We start from the raw sequence: 13,193 nt of genomic DNA, 5'->3' as shown, positions 1-13,193 counted from the left end.
TGGATTGACTTTTCGCTATACGCCCTTTTGGGGGTGATCCCTTTTTTTAAAATCATTTTTATGATAATCACGCACAGCGGAAAAAAATATTTTTTCTTGAAAGAAACCGAAACACCAGTGACTGAATTGCAGTCTGTTTCGAGCAATAAATTCCAGAATGTATTTTTATAGGAAATATTTAATGGTAGAAAGAAATATTTTTCATTTTAATATTTTCCATAAAAAGATAAAGATAAATCACTGAAAAATACTTTTTTTTATTGATTTAAAAAACAAACTGTTTTTTAAATCAATAAGTTAGAATATATAATAGTTGAATCAAAAAGTTTAGAATTTAAAAATTTATCTACACTGTAGAAAAAATTTTCTGCATTTATGCAAATTCATGATCTTGTCTAATTCGGGTGGAAGATTTCAAATCTTAAATTAGTTTTGCTCTTAAAGTTACAGATTTTTTTTTAAATGACATTTTTAGTCTATTTTTTGTCAAAATACACAAATTTAAAAATGTTATATATTAACTAAGGGTTACGATATAACTGAGGGTTACGTAAATTCTGTTACAACTTCTTGGGGAGTTAGAGCACATCATCAGGATTAAAACTGCAAAAGAAGAGATGCCGACTAGGAGTGGTTCCCTATTATGAACTGTTCAGAAGCACTCAAAGAAACAGCTCATAATATGTATTAGAATATAAAATTTTATAATAGGAAGTGCCGAGCAGCGATGGCTCAGGGGATAGAGCGTTCGCCTTGCAATGAGGCGAACCGGGTTCGAATCCCAGTCGATATGAATTCCGCCTCTGGCTTGCACAGACCACAGTGCAGACGTGAAATGTCCTCAGTGGTAGAAGGATCATGGGTTAGAGTCCCTTCGCCGTCAGGCTAACCGTGGGAGGTTCTCGTGGTCTTCCTCTCCTTGTAACGCAAATGCGTGTTAGCTCCATCAAAAAGTCCTCTGCGAAGGCAAATTTCTCCCAATACTCGATCTTTCCCTTGTCTTCTGAATTGGGTTCAAAATTACAAAGCTGCGGAGTTGAACATTAGTAGTCTTATACCCATAAAATTGTGTCGGCAGTTCAACGAAGGTCATAAATTAAAATAAAATAGCAAGTGCTCGTAGCTGCATATGATGACATTTCCGGACGCTGGTTCCGATGCACTTTTAATCTTAATTATGTGGCCTAACTCCCCTGAAGAATTGTCACTACATTTATTCGCCCCCCCCTCGCTAAATAAAACGTTTTTAAACTAACACATTTCGACAAAAAATTGACTAAAAATATCTTTTCATAAACTGTAGCGTGGGAAGAGAAACGATTGCTGATTTGAAATCAGCGATACGAAACTATCTAAGATCTGTTTAAAAAAATCTCATGCAAAAAAAAAAGAATTGTTTCTCAGTGCTATTTATGCAAGTGTTAGCCTTAGTAGTTTAGTGCTAGTGTTAGTTGTTATAATTTCTTTTCAAAATCTTAAACCTGCGATTTTTATCATTAGTTATTGTCTTAAGTCATTCCATAAAATTAGAATGCATTGCAAGGAAAAATACTGATGAAGCCCCAGATCCTAACTGCTGATAACAAAACTTTAGAGTTTCCTGAGAACACTTATCATAATAATTAAAAATAAAATAACTTGCTGATAAAATTCATGTGGAAAACAATCATAATTGATGTTTTTAATTTTAAGTTTTTAAAAAAAATGTAATATTGATTGCAAAGAAATTATATAAAAAATCGTTCGATTAAGAAGTCACGGCATTAAATAGTCACGGCATTCTTAGTCACGGCATTAAATGGCCTTTAGTGCACTAAAATGGCCTTTATTTTATATTTTGCAAGCAATAAAGATTTACCGTTTAATAAATTCTTACAATATTTATTCTACATCCCTTTCAAATGTTAAAAATCTTTTTTAACTTGAAAAAATCTATATAGTTTAATTCTATTTCATTGTAATTCTAATTCAGACATTTTTGTAAAACGTACATTAAGCATTTTTTTTTCAGGAATCAAGTAAAAAAATCATTTCAAAAAAAGTAAGCAAAAAAATCTGTTAAATAAAAAATGTATTTAACGTAATAGATTTCAAGAATTTTTAAAAAATTCCATTTAAGATAAATTTTTAAAAGAAAGGAAAGATCGATGCAACGAATGTTCGAATAGATTTTTTTTTCTTAATTTGAAGTTTAAAAAAAAATGTTTAATCAGCTTTTGAAAAAACATCATATTCTAATTAAACATAATTAAACAAGAAAAATCCACGCTTTCATGTACAAAGTTAAATTACAAGCAATTAGTTTCATTGTTTAAGCGCAGAAACACGTTAAAAATGAAAAATATAACTAAAAATAAAATAATAAGCTCTATATATAAAAAAGAAGACGACAGAACATGTACAGAATGGGATTTAAAAACTAATCTTTGAAAAGATAAAAATTCGTGAAAAACTATATTTAATAATGAATTGGAGAAAAAAAGTGATGAAAATGAAGTTTGAATAAATCAATAATAATTTACCAAAATGTTTTATTTATGATAAAAATTCATCTATAATAAAATGAGGAGTTTTCGCGCGTGCGTGTGTGTCTTAAAATTTCAGAAGCGTTTGTGCTACTGTCTAGAATTTGGATAATGTATGAAAGAAGGAATTTCATTCCACGATCCTAAAAATCGTATAAAAATTTTATTTAAATTGTTCTTTAGAGACGTTTGAAAAAAAATTAATTTTCTCATTGACTTAAAACTCTCCATTGATATAAATTAATCTCCAAACGATACAGTTTTTCAAAATAATTTAACGATAGTATGTGTGTCTTAGTGATTGTTGCTAGCTTATAGCTCTCCTTAATAAGAAAAGCAGTCTTTTAAACGTTCTTTAATATTTAATTAGTTTTAATTCGTTTCAGATAAACTCAATGACCAATTTTAACGTAGTAAAAGCGACGTAATTAAATTTTTATAAAGTTATTGAAACCCTAATATTTATTTTGCTTATTGATATTTTTCTACAGTGTGTTTATATGTGTGTAAAATGTTTTTAGATAAACTTGAATGAAATAAAACTGGTTGTAATAAAGAAGGTTATGTACTAAATAATGAAAGTAAGATAATAAAGAAAGTTATGTACCGAAAGCAAACTCAGTGGAGAAATAGTACTAAATCATTTCGGTGAAACATAAAAAATCTCTATACTATTATTGACACGTATTACGCCAATTTAATTTTAGTAATACTTACTAACTAAAATAAAAAATAAACTTTGTACTAAAAGGCAAAAATGCTGGAACGAAATACTTATTCATTTTAGAAAAACCATAAAAAATTAAAAATTTTGACGCCAATGACGCTTAAATAATTTTGGTAATAGATTCTAATTGAAATTAGAAAAAAGTGCTATATACTATAAAAAGCAAAATTAAAGGAGAAAAGGTACTTATTACTTTTAGGGGAACTGTTAGAAATCGCCGTACTATAAGTGGTGCCAAATATGCTTGATTATTTTTATAATCGCTACAAGTTGAAGTGAAAAAAAATTATGTACAAAAAAATTAAAATTAATGGAGAAATGGTACTTAATTCGTCCATGGTATAAGTGACCATTATTGACACCGATGATACCAAGTTAATTATTTTAGTAAGCCCTTTTGGTATTATGGCCATCGATGTAGTTTAAATAGATACCAAATATAATACTATAGGTATAATTAGGATGCCTGGTACCCAATAAAACAGTATCAAAATTACGCAGTTTTAATTTAAATACTGTGAAAAGTGATTTTTTATGGGCCCCTTAAAAGGATACGTGCTAGAGAAAATCACTTGATAGTAGTAAATTTTGATTGTCGCAATATTCATTATTTCGACGAGTCAAGTTGTTACGTTCATCCTGATATTAGGAGTATTTTCATCTGGAGGGAACGTGGCTCTAAGAACAATCATGCATTCGTGCTCGAAAGTGTAAGATTTGGCAGTGTGGGTGTGATTGTCTATTCTGGCATCTCCATTAATTGGCGCACTTATTTCCATATCATTCGAAATGGAGCTTTGACCGGTCACCGATATAGAGCGGAGATCCTGAGACCTATTATAGTCCTTTACTCTCCAGCAATTGGAGATGACTTCATGTTAACGAATGACCATATCGTGTTAATGATTTCCTTTTAACGGAAAGAATCAGACGAATGGATTGGCCAGCGTGTTCTCTGGACATGAACTCAATCAAGCATGCTTGGGACATTTTAGGCAGATGAATTGCTGGACGCCTACCACCTCACAAACACTCCACGAACTGGAAACAGCTCTATTGGAGTAGTGGGACAGAATATCCCAGCCCCTCATTAATAACCCTTTATGACTCGATACCTCAAAGATGCTCCATGCTGCTGGCCGTCGTCTGGGAAAACCATATCCCCAACTAAAAACGATTTTCTTTTAATGAAACACCTTCCTTATTTGTTTTTCTAATATGCACAAATTGCGTTTTTTTTCTCCCTTTTGTACCCAAATGCTCAATAAAACGCATTTTTTTCTGCCAAACAAATACCATTTTTACCTCATATAGCCTTCTACATTTCTCGATAATCAATCAATCATTCAAACAATTATTTCAATATAGTACGTTTTCAAGCAATTATTTATAGATCGTTAATTTACTTCAATTTTTAAACATGATATTTTTTATTGTTTGGAATCTAGTAAAATTTGATACTCTTATCTTTATTAAAAGGTCTAAAAAATTTGATATTATTTCTATCTTATATTTTACAGAATTGCTCAAACTGTTTGAATTCGGCATTTATTTTCTTAAGACACAGGATAGCTTTTAAATCAGTTCTAGCATTTCATCGCTATAATGAGAAAATATAAACTTTACTTTTCAAGATGTTACTCACCTTACAAGAACTTACAATTTTTGTCATATTTGAAAATGAAATATTTGGACTATTAAATTTCTCCAAGGAATTCTTGGAATTCTTTTGCTTCTTCCTCTTTTTCATCTTTTTACTCCGGATCGACATTTAATCAGATAGGAGATGCAATATTATATTTAAACACTTTATGAAAAAATCTAAAGAATGATAACAGAGGAGGAAAATGTTTACTTTTAAATTCAAGTTCCGAGATACCTCTAAAACGCGCCTAGAATTCGACTTCCATTTCTTTGTATTTTTTTCTACAATAAATCATCATTTTGCTTTTATTTTTTAATCGAACTAGCATGTACGTATTGAACGTAAAATTACTCCATTTTGTCTTGGTACGTGAATTTTTATGGGAATAACTATATATATATATATNCGACCAGAAACAAACTCTCTAAAAATCGAAATTGAAAATTATATTATTTTACAATTCTCAATCAATATATAATTAACTGCATAACTTTCACTTACGAAACTGGCATCATTCTATATATATATATATAGAACCTCATAGAACAATCCCTGACGTCTGTAAGCTACTTGAACATGGTTTCAGATCAGGTTCACACATTCATGGCAACAGTTTGTCCTGAGAGGGATGGTGTTTACCAACAGGATAATGCACCGTGTCATAAGGGTCGAATCGTCAAGGAACATTCCAGTGACTTTCAAGTCATGTCTTGGCCCCCAAATTCACCTGACCTTAATCCAATAGAGCATTTGTGGTCCTACTTGGAAAACCAGATTCGAGCTGCCATGCTACCCCCTCGCAATGTGAAGGAATTGCAGGATCAGTTGGTGAGCGCTTGGTACCAGATACCTCAGACTACCTATCAGCACCTTGTGGAATCAATGCCAGAATGCCATGGCGGGTGCTAGCAGTTTTGAGGGCTAATGTTATTAGCAGAGTGGTCATAATGTAATGGCTCTTCGGTGTATATATGTATATATATTTGGGGGACCGGAAAGTAATGTCGTTTCGGTACATTAAATATCCGTTAGTCTTAAAAACCAATTCGTTTTTTTCGATCTATTTCGTTTCATTTTAGATCCGGCATTGAAAGGTTGTTGCTAACGAGGGTGAATACATTATTGATTAAAAATAAAAACTTGATAACAAATATCAATTGCACCGATACGATATAACTTTTCGGCTCCCCTTATATATTGAATAATTTCCATAATTTCATGCTACTGCTGTTTTTCGGATTATTTCTGATATAATGTTTTAATCGGATTCATGTCAGATAATTCCGTTCTTTGTACGGGATGAATTAAAAAAACAATTAATCAGTACTGGACAACACTGCGAAATCATGCTCAAAACTGGGAGGTATGTACCGAAACAATTAACGAGTTTAGTGGAAGAACTAGGTAAGTTCGGAGTATTTATAAATCGGTGAAAATAACATGAAGGGGTTGCATCAATAATGTGTGTTTCGTATAACAAAATTGTTTTTGCTTTCATTTTAATCTTAACGCAACTAATCCACATTATTTGCTAGTATGCTCTCATGATTTTTATTTTCAAATTAAGCAGTAGTAAATAAAATAAGGCAAAAAGAATTATTAGTCCTTCTTAGAAATCAGTAATAAAATAGTTAGGAGGCCATGTTTTTTCATCGTACCCTGATTATAGCCTCTCTGAAATTGTCACTTACCTGGTTTTCCACAAATCTCTTAAATTAATTAAGTAAAAATATTTTCATTTTTATTTATTTATTATCATTTGTTGCCCATCCCGGTGACTTTACGTTATTATATTATGCAAAAAAAACTGTTTTTGTAGCTCCTCCCATCAGAATAGAGATTAACTGTATTTACATCAACTGATGTAAATCCGGTATAAATCATTAGGAAAACAGTATTACCGGTGTAAATCATTAGGGATAGGCAAACTTTGCAAAAATCAAAAGCATCGTGGTGCTTTTTTCAAGAAATAAACATGCTGACAAATCTGAAAACATAGAAAAGGCGACCTATTATCGGCTAGTACCAAAATTTTATAAAAACAAATTAAGTACATCAGTTATAATTATTGTTTTTATTGACCATAGCTGTTTATAGACAATTTAATGAGGCAATATATATATATATATCCAAGGAATTCTTGGAATTCTTTTGCTTCTTCCTCTTTTTCATCTTTTTACTNTTTAACCCCTTCCCAATAGAAGGCTTAAGTTTTCTCACTGGCGTCTTCATACAACCTCCATAGATCTTTTCAACCATAGATCAAATCATATCTTTTAGATTGTTTTTGGTTGATTAAGCTTTATGCTTCAGCTACAATAGATTTTAATTGGAAAAATTGGGAAAACTATCGAACCTTTCCTCGATATTTCTAACAACCTTAGCTCAAAGCAACAAAATAAATGTAATAGTATATTGCTTACATTGGAATATCACTATAACAAAAACAAAAGTGACATTTTTACCATTAAGGATAGTCTGTTAGTCATAAAACGTAATAAATTTAATGCCTTTAAAAGCGTAAATGAAAGGTTTTAATATTTTTTAAAGAAATTCTTTGAAGGAAAAGTAAACTGAATAAAGGCAAAGGGCACAAATTTCACACTTTTCTGCTGAATAGGCCATATGTTCTGGAGGAACTCATAAATAAAAAATTTTGACTTCGAATAAAAGCTTCAGTCTTTAATAACTGTAGAAAAGTAAATATTTCAAATCTTGGTATCCAAAAATTCTTTACATTAGAATTTTATGCCTCTGGCTTTTATCGTATAACAAAGCCTTCACATTCCAACGCGAATATTCCTTCTGCTTGAACATGAAATATTCATGTTCCAAAAAGTCCTCTTCGTCCTGATTTTAGTTTCTTTTAACATATCAAAGATATCGAGAGTTACCCTTTTGGAATTTTATAGCAATATTCGAGACCTTTCAAAGAATTTATATGAAATATTCTAAGGGCACCAAGTTTCTATTTCAGATCCTTTTCTTCATTTTTCGGTTGTAAGATTATGAAATATTTCCTTACGTATTTTCTTATTGATATTTCTACTCTAGAATCTGAAAACCAAAGTATATTACAATTTCCTTGAACTTCCTGTTCGTTTGTTTTTTTCACAACCATTTGTGTACATGTACGTAGCACAATATAAAAAAAGGAACCACCCTGAATAACTTTTGATCTAATGATCGATCTTCACGTTCGAGGACTCAATCTTAATGAGTCAAGTAGATGACCTCAAATATGCTAATTAAATAGCGCATATGATATATTGAGTTACGAAATCAGACACAAAGACTTACTTTTTCTGAATAAACGTACTTTTTTTTTCGACGGATTTGGATTTCTGACTCCTAAAATATAGGGAGTAGCGGCATTCTGGGAAATATGGTCCCCATAGTTTAGTTAGGAGAGCGATCCAAAGCTTAGAACCCTTAAATTAATTTCATTTTTTACGCATTTCGCCATATCTCGAAAACATTTTAAGCGAATTGAAAGAATTTTGCTTACAATTATAAAATCGTTTATCCAAAGATAATTCCATGAAAAATATAACTTTTGGTAGATATTTATTATTATTTAAGAATTTGAATAGTAAGATATACTGTTTTTTACGATATTTTAAAAAGTATAATTTTACATGGCAAAATACAAATTTTGAGGAGTGAAATCGGTCGAATAGTTCCTGAGAAATCGAATTTTAAAACAGCCGTGTTTTTAAAATTCAATCTATTTGACTAATTTCGCTCAAAGTCAGTACTTTGACGTGTAAAATTACATCTTTTGAAATTTTATAAAAAATTGTATAACCTACAATTAAAGAATGTCGACCATTGTCGACCAGAAACAAACTCTCTAAAAATCGAAATTGAAAATTATATTATTTTACAATTCTCAATCAATATATAATTAACTGCATAACTTTCACTTACGAAACTGGCATCATTCTAAATGCATACATTATATTCTTTCTGAGCAGTTGAATTCATTTCCAAATTTTTGAAAGGTGTTTTGATAGGTTTAGTTAATGCTCCGTTGATGGTAGTTGGTATAGACCGTAAAGAATTATAGTCAAAGATGATAGGGATATAATATCATCACAAGAAATATAGACATTCGTGGAAACTGTTCTCTTAAAAACTTTTAACTTGACTCTTGCAAATCATTTGATATCGCTCTATTGTACCGATCAACAAATAACACAATGTCAACAGTATTACACTCTATTGAATTGTTTAAATATAGAGGATTTTTAAGAAGGCTACATTGAAGAAAGGTTAAATAAATGTGTTTATGCGTTCAAAAATTGATTCGTAACATGTATGGCTTGGAGCAATATAATGATAACCCAAATTCTTAAATTGTTTATAAAAACGTTTCTTAACTCTTGGAGTGACAGAAATTTTTTAAATAAAACACCAGAATCGTCAAATTTCTTTTAGTTTAGCTCTAGCTGAACAATTTATTTAAATGAAATTTTACATTATTTTACTTACTTTTTTGTAAACCACAGCCCTTCGAAGATTTAAGAGGGTTTTAATTAGAAAAATAACATGATTTTCTTTAAAATATAAGGCAATTTTTTTCTTATGTTGTTATCTAATAAAATTTTTGGAAACTTATAAAGTGCCTTTCTGAAAGCAATATGAAAAACAAAAGTTTGATTAAAAAAGTTTAACCTTTAGATTAAGTGTGGCTTATCATTGTATTACCATCAAGTCCTTCGTACGCTGTCACATCTTTATTTTAAAAATCCGTATCATATTAATCTAATGGCGATTGTTCTTGCTTATTTTTAGGTATTAGGCTCTAAACAGTTCTTTCACTTTGTTCATCGGGCTATGCCTCATGTCCGACGTAAGAGAAGCATACCTCACACCAGAAAACTGAAATCTGATCCTTTGGTACGTACCTTTTCCTTTCTCCTATTCTCGTGGCAAGAGATAAATTTTGCCAGTGAAATGTTTCAAAAAGTTAAATTAAATTCGAGGACTGGAAAAAAAGACATCTAATTAAAAAAAAAGGTAACTTTATTCCCAACTATACTTTTTGCAAAGAGGCGTCTCAAGTTTAAGCAATTTCTCCTCTCTCTGTACTTTTCTCCTTCCCGTTACCATGGTTTCAGACTGCCCTGCTTTCTTCCCTCCACCACAAAACTGTTACCACAATACAGAGAGCAAAAATAATTTCCATTTTTTAATATTATTTGTCACCAGTGACTTTGCTTTATTAGCTTAAGCAAAACACGTTTTGGGAAATTAAATTCATTAAAACAAAGTTTAACTTTACTCGGTATCATTCGCAGCAAAAATGTACTCAATCGGATCAAATGATCAAAAGTTATCACAATCAAGCATTTTTTCTCTATACATTGTTTGTTCACTTGTTCTAACTCTCTCGAAGTGAGGGTATTATAATTTTTAGCAAAATAACCAAAAATTCTGAATGCTTTAGTTTTTAATTATCTAGCTTGCTGCAAAACATTTTTCACAACGCGTAGTAGTTCGCAGTCCTGAACTAAGAAGTAAATGAATTATAAAGAAGAAAATTATAAAGTGTATTATAATAGAGATATCGTAAAGAAGGAATTGAAATCAAAAGCCATTTACCACGGGGTGTCGTGATTTTTGAGAAGACCAATGGAGAGACAATTTCATCTCATTTTGGTGATTTATGATGTTCGACCATGCACAGAAACAACTTTTTCGGGAACATAAGCTTGGCAATCACCTTTTGCGTCAAAGGGGAAAAAAACATATGATAAATCTTTATTGACTCGCCAACATTTTACTCGAACGGAAAGACAAACGACTCCAGTAATGACAAGTAAATGCCAAATGAAAGCCAAATGTTCCCGATTGAAACAAATGTTATTGGATACGAAACATAACTTTCTCGTCTGTACGCAAAGCATGAAAATCGTACGAAAAAGAAGAAAAAGAAATAAAGGAACACCTGAATAACTTTGATCTAGAGGACGAATATGAAACTTTTCACAAAATGGAGGGAGACTTGTCATCTGTGAAATAGTGTTCTTGCAGTTTTATCAGGAAAACGGTCGAAATTTTTTAGCAGCAATTGCTTGATTCTTCCTTATAAACGAGTATAGACATTTAACCCCTTCCTTCTCGCTCCCATGAAAATGACGGGGTGAGGTTTCGCCCTCTATTTCTCGCTCCCGAGATATCTCCGGGCTGGAGTGTTCAGTAGTGACACGCCAATAAGAATAAAACTAATTCATTTCTTTTGCCCGGAAAACATTTTATTTCTCATTTTACACACCAGATGGCAGTACCAGGATATTTTTAAGGTAATTGTAGATGGTTAGTTTATTTTAAACTAGATGTCAGCACTAATCAAATAGCTCTAATAAAAAATAGGCACTTTTATGACCGTTTTCTTGAAAATTAACCGATCGTTAAGGGATTAATATTAAAATAGCATTCGAAGAGACAAAAAATATTAAGTAGTTACTTTTACCTATTTCTTTCATTTTGGAAACTATTTTGATTTAAAATAAATATCTAGAGAGGGCTGCCTGTGCCAACTGATTTTTTTTCTTCTGTAAAGAGGAAGATAACTTAGCTGATAATTGCCTATACATGTATTGTCTATGAACATAAAAACTAAGATTGTAAGAAAAGGAAAGAAGATGGAATTATGTTCGTTTTTAGCGTTTTTATATCGATACAGAAATGCCAACTGCTCGAAATTTCACAAAAAATTTTTAAAAAAAAAATCAAAATAGAAAATAATATTTTTAAAAATCACGCTTTTGTAATGGAGAATAATAATTAAAAAATGAAAATTTGAAAAACGAAGAACGTGTGGTGCATGAAATACATAACAGTAATGTTATTGTAGAGGCTGTTGGTTGCGTCAGCTCAGATTGCATGGAAAAACTGAGGTAGAAGGATCGAGGATGGGAACGAAGATCGGAGGTAGGAGGACGAACCGAAATAGTTCCTGCGCGGATGAATACCGGCGGAGGAGCATCAACCGGCGGCCAAGGCAGGGAGTGAAAAGGCTGAAGTCCAGTATTTAAGCAGATGACAATTTGCCTTCGAGAGAGGTTGTTGTGCAGCGTCCGAGACTTCGTCCCGATATCCCAATTCTTCCCGGTGACGCCCACCTGCAGTATGCGCCATTTACAATCAAAAGTTTAAGTTTTTAATTGTTCTTTTAATAACAACTTTTAATGTTTTTAAAGAATAACTTGTTCATTGGAGTTTGTGAAGTTTCGTAGATGGTTTGTTTTCTTTCAATATTAAAGAGGATGTTTCTTTGCCATATTGTTTTCATTTGAAAGTCTACATTCCCATCACCGAAGCATATACAATTGGTGACCTGTAAACGAACACGTATATTTCTGTTTCTGCAAACTGCTTTTGAGAAATTCTACTAGTTGATGGATTACGGGGAAATGCTGGTACGTTTCAAGTTTTAGAGTTTTTTTTGGCAAGCCGTGAGTACAAATTACTTCTATTGTTGGACTTATAAATTTTGGATTAATGCGAAAAATGCCCGAATCTACTGAAGCTGCTGATCAACAAATTGCTCGTGTCACTGTAAAGCCGCCACCTTTTAGGAGAGCTAATCCAGAATTGTGGTTCAGACAAATAGAAAGTCAGTTCACTCTTGCGGGAGTAAGTACAGAATCAACGAAATTTCACCATGTAGTTGCTGCTCTACAACCGGAGGAACTGGCGATTATCAACGACATTGTTATCAGTCCACCTGTGGATAAGCCTTTCGCCGCACTTAAGAAAAGATTGTGCTCTCAATATGCTGAATCTGAAGCTCAACGCTTAAGGGATTTGATTTCGGGGATGCAACTTGGCGACCGCCGTCCTTCAAGACTGCTTCTGGAGATGCGGAATAAAGCCGGAGCGAGAATTAACGATGAAATTCTTAAATCTTTATTTTTGCAGAGATTGCCTACTAACGTTCAACAGATTTTGGCGATTTCCAACGATAACCTGGACAAGCTGGCAGAGATGGCGGATGGTATCATGGCTACAACAACTAACGCACAGTCAGTCAGCGTAGTTGCTGATTCGACGGATCAGACGGATTTACGGTCTTTATTGACAGAGATCACAGCTCGTCTCGCACGGTTGGAAGCCCGTACAAGTGACCGGTCGAGAAGTACTAGTCAGAAACGCTCTACAAGCCGAAGCCGACAGTCTGCAAATTCACAGTATTGCTGGTATCATAAAATATTTAAACAACGAGCGACAAAATGCCGACCTCCATGTTCGTTCCTGCCGGAAAACTGCTGAGGCCGTCATCTAGTCA

General features: G+C 32.4%; 1 protein-coding gene across 1 annotated transcript in view; it reads left to right on the top strand.

Annotated features, from left to right (window-relative positions):
• Window positions 1-13,193, top strand: part of LOC107452671 (prohormone processing protease amontillado) — a 274,223-nt gene that overhangs the window by 170,603 nt on the left and 90,427 nt on the right. Inside the window, exon 2 of the mRNA XM_016069221.4 lies at window positions 9,695-9,799. Coding sequence (XP_015924707.1) covers window positions 9,695-9,799 — 105 coding nt within the window. The remainder of the gene's footprint in view (window positions 1-9,694; window positions 9,800-13,193) is intronic.

This window comes from Parasteatoda tepidariorum, chromosome 7 (genome assembly GCF_043381705.1).
Source record: "Parasteatoda tepidariorum isolate YZ-2023 chromosome 7, CAS_Ptep_4.0, whole genome shotgun sequence".
Classification (NCBI taxonomy): Eukaryota; Metazoa; Arthropoda; class Arachnida; order Araneae; family Theridiidae; genus Parasteatoda; species Parasteatoda tepidariorum.
The sequence above is the reverse complement of the archived record's forward strand: the minus strand, read 5'-3'. Positions and strand labels throughout refer to the sequence as shown.